The sequence below is a fragment of the Rhagoletis zephyria genome, unplaced genomic scaffold, assembly GCF_001687245.7.
Source record: "Rhagoletis zephyria isolate East Lansing unplaced genomic scaffold, Rhagoletis_zephyria_1.1 Rzeph_scaffold_01846, whole genome shotgun sequence".
NCBI lineage: Eukaryota > Metazoa > Arthropoda > Insecta > Diptera > Tephritidae > Rhagoletis > Rhagoletis zephyria.
Window position 1 is genome coordinate 26,910 of NW_016158930.1, and position 7,439 is coordinate 34,348.

The 7,439-nt window shown below is 33.6% G+C and overlaps 1 protein-coding gene across 1 annotated transcript; it reads right to left on the reverse strand.

Moving 5' to 3' along the window:
* Positions 1-2,825: 2,825 nt before the first annotated feature.
* LOC108365343 (uncharacterized) lies at positions 2,826-3,978 on the reverse strand. The gene is made up of 3 exons (XM_017619346.1): positions 3,955-3,978; positions 3,717-3,855; positions 2,826-3,431 (listed from the first exon to the last, which is right to left on the reverse strand). The coding sequence occupies exons 1-3, from the start codon at positions 3,976-3,978 to the stop codon at positions 3,226-3,228; spliced, it is 369 nt and encodes a 122-aa protein (XP_017474835.1). The 3' UTR covers positions 2,826-3,225.
* Positions 3,979-7,439: the final 3,461 nt, after the last annotated feature.

The window sequence follows — 7,439 nt, forward strand, 5'->3', positions numbered from 1 at the left end:
TAGTATCGTAAGTCGAAATGTTGCCACAAAGTTTGCGAAACTACAAATGCCGCCACATTACTCCCTGCCTAGACGAAACTGCCGATATCGTAAAGGAAAGTTTATATGCCTACCAGAACGCGTAGACGAAGCTGCGGCTACTGGCTGCGCGGACTCTGGTAAACGCTTAATACAGAGGCTCTTGAGAGCAGCATCACCAAGTGTATTGCCTGCGACGCGCCTCATCTCGAAGAAATGTTGGTGCTTGCCATTGGTGGCTTTGGCAGTCTCCCGTACACTACGGCAGTGGATGTAGGGGGTGCCATTGTTTCTCCAGGATTAGGCGAAAGAGTTTGAGATGCTCCTGGTTCTGCTCCGTTTTTCACCATTTTACTCTTACCTCAAATGGCTGCTTGTGTGCATGTGCTTGCCGATCACGTCGGGCTCACCAGCTTGGAGGTTTTATGTCGAGTTTACCTCACAAAGAAATCGTTTAAAAAACCAAACAGGAGCTTAGTGGTTTATTTGATAATTACGAGTTAATAGTTCGTGTTTTGTATTCAGGCAAGCACGTCCAAATCCGATGACATCCAGAACGAAAGAAGAGAAGATGAACAATTTGAGTGATGCCATATTGATTTTTATTTTTCAACTGGAAAATTAGCGCAGAGTTGCATTTAGTATCCAAAGTCGAATTGTTGCCACGAAGTTTGCGAAAGTACAAATTTGAAAATATATACCAAGAAATTGGCCTATGTATTGACCATATTTCAGAAAATATCACGCTCAAAGTAACCCGTAATGCTACTGTATTTTCATTTAGACACTATGTTATGTAAGGTTGGTATTTTTAAATAAAACTGAGTTAGATAAAACCATAAAATTTAGCCTGTCACATAAATCTGACCCTGGTCTATACGAAAACATATTTACTATAAACCAGTGTTACAAATATGTCACAGTTTTAAAACAATTACTTTTGTCATGAGTTTGAGTTTCCGAGATGAGAATTGGCATTAAAAACCCACAGCACTCGACAAAAACAAATAAATTTCTACCACGCAAATCTACAAAGTTTTATCTGGCATGGCCTTTAGGGTAGGGCTGCCAGACATCCCGGTTTTCCGGGACATATCCCGGTTTTAGACTATTTGTCCTGCTGTCCCGGTCCAACCTTAAAATGTCCCGGGTTTCGTTTAAGTGTCCCGGTTTTCGATTTGATTGCACAAATTTTGAATAAAAATGACTACACTGAGAGAAAAAAAGCCTTGTAATATTGAGAAAAATTTTGTGAATTTACTGGGGGAAATAACGCATAGTAAACATGAATATTTTTTATTTGATTATCGTTTTAAAANTTAAAAACAATACTTTCATACCACGCACACGTGGTGTTGAATCAAACTGAACATTTGAATGCACATTTACATGTCTGGCTGTAGCTGAGTGCACGAAGATGCTTGCCACAATTTGCTAATTTCCAGAGCGTCAGGGTTCAAATCCCATTACAGGCAGCATGGAATTTAAATATTTTTTTTAACTTAATTATGAAAAAGCATCCGTTAAGTGCAAAGCCCTTCATTTTAATATTGGCGTAGGTATTTGATTTGAATATTTCTAAACTAAATACTAAAATTTGTATACTTAAATTTATTACGTTGGGTTGGTGCTCTTTCATATGCGAATTTTTTTTTTAAATTTAGCACGTTTTGCGCAAGCAATAGTTGATGATTAATATAAGTATGTACCTAAATACGTTAAAATGACATGTACAGAGTTTTACAATTATATTAAGCAAAGGCCAGAAGTTTTGAAACAAGTTCACAGCAACGGAACAAATGACTGATATCTTAATGTTACCTTGTATTTAATTTTTTTTCTTTCCTGAAACCTAGATTACTTATAAGTACCGTACAAAATTATTGGCTCGGAGACTATTTCATCAGATCACAATTTCTAATCAGATCTTTTAGAAAAATTTTGAAAATGTAGCTTTTAAGCCAATTAGTAAAGTGCAGGTCTGAAGTTACCAGAAAATTTCGTTGATTTTTTGCAACTATTTATTTTTTGCGGACAGTGTCTTCTACATACAAAAAAATGTCGAACATAGTTTGTATGGAAGAAACTCTCAGTAAAAACAATACCAAAAATCAACTAAATTTTTTTGGGCTGCGAAACTTCATTTTAAAAATTTGTATAAAAAAGTCTGAATAGAAAGTTGCGAATTTGTATGCAAATTTATTGCATTTTCCCGAGTTTTGCACAAAGTTTAGTAATTTTATTTTTATGTTTTCTGATGTATTTAGTATAAACTGTATTTTTATAAGGAACAAAAAAGGTACATGCATTGTGAAAAATTCTCTGTGCTTTAGTTGTGATAAATTGTTTTGTTTTGCTGGTGTACGTTGTAATGATCTCATGTTTTTATGTTTTTGTTTTTGTTTGTCAAAATAAAATTTTACTACATCCTTTAGTAAGTAATTTTTGTCGAAACGAAAGGGAAGGGAGCGAGAGGCCTTTCCCACCCTTAAGTGTCCCGGTTTGGCAACAGAGATATCTGGCAGCCCTACTTTAGGGTGATGAATGATGTAGTGAAAAAGTAGCCTAATTATGGTATGTATAAAAACTTATTTCAGGAACTTAGAAATAGTTGAAGGGCCGTGACGTAGTTAATCCGGCCCTGCCTATCCATAACAACACAAACCTCGTTTCATTTTCGCCGCATATACGGTAACTTAGGGAACCGCTACAGAAGCAACTGATTTTTTTAAGTTTTTTGTTTTTCCCACTTTGTATGAATAAATATTTCAAATCATAAATTTTCATTTGTCTATTTTGAATTTATTTGACATTTAAATCATTTCGAGAGAGTGTACTTAAAATGCTAGCAAACGTCAAAAAACCTTATGGCGGAGAAATTGAACGAGAGGTTGTACCTTTAAATGTTTTTGTCATGGTAGCCAAAAATACGAAAAATTTAAAATGTTGTTTTTTTAATAACATTTGAAATATTTTGATCTATGTTTGACAATTCAGTCGCAGTCCAAAAGAGACAACTGTCGAAATCACTTCTACGTTGTTGAATATGCCTTGCTAACGACTATTTGAGAAAAAGTAAATACATAATTCACAACAAAAAATAGATGTTATACACTTTTAACAATTTATATGAATCCATGACGACGGCTGAGCTGATGCTGTTGAAATTGGTCATTGCAATCATATTTAATTTTCCATAGCTCATTATCATCTGCCATCCGAATAATTGCAGTAACCATGATACGCCAAAGTTCGATGGCCTCGTTGGCGTTCATTAATATTAAATTGGCAATATTGACATAGAAACTCGAATAAGAGTGGCAATATAGCTTCTAGCGTAGGCAGGGAAAGAAGAAGTAGCATAGCAGATGACTTGGCTGCTGATGAAGAGCCGCCATCTTTAAGTTGATTATCTGAAATAAACAAAAACAACTCTAAATTAGGAACATAAGAGCAACTAATAAGTATCTTAATGAGAATATGGACCGAAGAGTATGAATTACAAATAGCCACAAATATGAAATGAAATAACTAAATAATAATAAGTAGGTAATATTGTTCTCATTTTCGTTGTTGGTGTTTCGGTGACGGTAAATCGTTCCACAGTACATCACAGAAAATATTGCTTTAAAACATTATAATCATAAATTTGTTAATATATAATATATTTAGTTATAAAAGTAAAGTCTATAATTTACCTCCGAATGCTTTGTCGCGCAATCTTGATTTTGTGACTACCGTTTCTCGTGACTCGAGCACAGGTATCTTCTGAGGTTTTTCATATGTAGCAGTTTCCTCACTGCTTTGCCAATATAAAGAAGATATTCGTGAAACACACTGTAAAATATCAACAAAACGGACATTTAATCAGCCAAAAGAAGAGAGTGGGGTTTCAAATGTAATATAATGCTATTAAAAAAAAATTAAATTGTCTACCCTAATACGTCGCTTTCGAGGCATATATTCAGAAGAAAGCTAAACCCAACGGTGAATGTGAAAGCAGATCATATTTTAAATAAACATGTTGCTATAGAATTTAATTATTTTAGTTTGTTACAATTCAAATATATATGCATAGGTACCCAGCAAAAAATCGGTAATCGCTTTTAGTCGTAACGTGTTCTAGAATGCATTGCCTTATAATGTGTTTTAATTTTTTCGCTTCTTTTGAGCATTTCCGGTAATGCATAGTAGAATTTCCTACAATACTTATTGAAATGAAACTTCTTAGGCGGCGGTATCGCAAAAACGGAGAGTGAAATTTTTAAAACTGAAAATTTTACATGAGTAACAAAGAGGATATAGTATAAAGAAGGGGAGAAAAGAAAGAAAACGACGTATGACGGCTATACAAAGCGATAGCACAAACTAGAGATGGGCACAGGCCTAAATTTTCAGGCCCGGCCCGGCACGAGTGCAAAATCAACTTTCAAAAACACGCACGAGCCCGCACGTTAAGAATTTTAGAGAGACCCGGCCCGGCACGTCGGGACACGTCCCAGCCCGGAAATAAAGAGCCAACTTTTATTGTATGTATACTTATGTACATATTTTTAATTTTGTGTTTATGAATGTATATTTACTTAAGCAAATCAATTATTTACATCAAAGATTTTTATAACATATTTTCTGGGAACTAAAAAAGTGGAAGGTATTTTATGTACAGATATGTAAACAAAACTACTAAGTATCTTACTTTTTCTATCGGTTTCCAATTATTTCTTTTTTTGCTTTTCTCTTATCAAAAGAGGTTTAAATATGAACTTTTTTTTATAAAAACAAAAGCTTAAGTAAATTTGTAGTATTAGCAACGGGCTTTTTCGTGCTTATTCGTGCTTTTATGAAATTTTACTGAACGCCCATGCACGCACGAGTTCTTGCTGACAGCAAATATTCCGGACCGTACCCGCGGGCTTACGCAGGGGCCCGGCCCGTGCCCATCTCTAGCACAAACATCTTCAACGCGCATGCATACGAGTACCTACATACATACATATGTATGTTTGAATGCACGTACTACATATATACCCGGCCCCAAACTAGTCAGGAAAAAAACAAGTTTACAACTAGAATTTCCTGACTGAAACCGAATTAGTTCGAAAATGACCCGACTTGTACCAAGTACAAAACGATTTATTCATCTCCCGTTTTATTTGACTTCGACAATAAAGTACACAAAATATTATAACTTTTATTTGGATATATTGGAAGCCATTAAAGCGAGTACGAATTCAATTATACCAGACCTGTTAAATAATGATTAATATCCAATGATTATTAATTAAAACGTGTTTTTTGNTTAAAACTGAAAATTTTACATGAGTAACAAAGAGGATATAGTATAAAGAAGGGGAGAAAAGAAAGAAAACGACGTATGACGGCTATACAAAGCGATAGCACAAACTAGAGATGGGCACAGGCCTAAATTTTCAGGCCCGGCCCGGCACGAGTGCAAAATCAACTTTCAAAAACACGCACGAGCCCGCACGTTAAGAATTTTAGAGAGACCCGGCCCGGCACGTCGGGACACGTCCCAGCCCGGAAATAAAGAGCCAACTTTTATTGTATGTATACTTATGTACATATTTTTAATTTTGTGTTTATGAATGTATATTTACTTAAGCAAATCAATTATTTACATCAAAGATTTTTATAACATATTTTCTGGGAACTAAAAAAGTGGAAGGTATTTTATGTACAGATATGTAAACAAAACTACTAAGTATCTTACTTTTTCTATCGGTTTCCAATTATTTCTTTTTTTGCTTTTCTCTTATCAAAAGAGGTTTAAATATGAACTTTTTTTTATAAAAACAAAAGCTTAAGTAAATTTGTAGTATTAGCAACGGGCTTTTTCGTGCTTATTCGTGCTTTTATGAAATTTTACTGAACGCCCATGCACGCACGAGTTCTTGCTGACAGCAAATATTCCGGACCGTACCCGCGGGCTTACGCAGGGGCCCGGCCCGTGCCCATCTCTAGCACAAACATCTTCAACGCGCATGCATACGAGTACCTACATACATACATATGTATGTTTGAATGCACGTACTACATATATACCCGGCCCCAAACTAGTCAGGAAAAAAACAAGTTTACAACTAGAATTTCCTGACTGAAACCGAATTAGTTCGAAAATGACCCGACTTGTACCAAGTACAAAACGATTTATTCATCTCCCGTTTTATTTGACTTCGACAATAAAGTACACAAAATATTATAACTTTTATTTGGATATATTGGAAGCCATTAAAGCGAGTACGAATTCAATTATACCAGACCTGTTAAATAATGATTAATATCCAATGATTATTAATTAAAACGTGTTTTTTGTCAATCAACAAGCCAAACTATAGACAAAAATTAAGAATATTTAATAACTGCTTGAATTACTAATTTTTTTTATTCTTATCCAAATCTCAAATTTTAAACATTAATTATTACTTTTATAACATTTTAAAAAGAATAGACTGAAATGTGCAAAAGTTAATGAATTTAATTTGTTTTAATGAAAACTTTTATTTTCATTTAGTTCACTCAAAAATTAACTAAAGTATTCATTTTATTTTTACCTAAAAGTTTTCTTTTGCATATTCAATATTAAATATTAAAAAAGATAAAAATATAGCATTTATTATACCTGAAAGCTTTTATTTTAATAACATTTAATGAAAAATGCATTTAAATTTATGTTCGAAAGTTTGAAATATTTATGTACATATTTATTTTTGCTTTTAATATACTCAACAAATTTAACACTAATTATTGGCAAATCTAAGGCTGCTACACTCAGAGAAAAGTTGCGGGCTAAAATCAAGCTGTGTCGTACTTGATTTAAGAACTGCATAATTTAAGAAAACAAATTTAAATTTAAGTTTTCCCAATCTTAAATCAAGATATAAATAAGAACGGTAAGCTTAAAACAAGATAAAAATCTCAAAACTAGATAAAAGCATCTTGATTTAAGAATCAAATTCCTGATTTTCAAGGGCATTCTTTATTCAAGAATGACATTCTTGATTTTAGAATATTTCAAGAGTAAAATTCTTTATTTAAGAGTGTTCGTTCTTAAAACAAGTTTATCGCACTTAAATTAATCCGAAGCATTTTCAAAATAAAAATAACACTTTCAGTGTGCGTTTCTTTCGGTTTTGCTATTCTTTTAAGAGTGCGCACTTGGTATAAAATATTAAAAGTGAAAAGTGTTTAAACTGAGTACAATGGAAGATTTTGAAATAGTTAATATTGTGCCATTAGAAAATTCAAATGCTATTGCGCCTTTGCATAATAGTAATGAAAGTTTCCCAGGAAATTGGATGGCTGTAGCTATCGAACCAGTTGTGCCTCCCGAAGAAAATTGTTTAAATGCTCTGGAGAAAGAAACTATTGAAAGTGGATCGAGCTACGCTGTGCAGTCTTTC

Bases quoted from the DNA above. Each gene is read 5' to 3' on its own strand.
- LOC108365343 (XM_017619346.1), bottom strand. From the start codon at position 3,978: ATGCCTCGAAAGCGACGTATTAGG. The intron at 3,856-3,954 runs GTAGACAATTTA...GATATTTTACAG, and splicing joins CTCGAAAGCGACGTATTAGG to TGTGTTTCACGAATATCTTC. The intron at 3,432-3,716 runs GTAAATTATAGA...TGTTTATTTCAG, and splicing joins GCGCGACAAAGCATTCGGAG to ATAATCAACTTAAAGATGGC.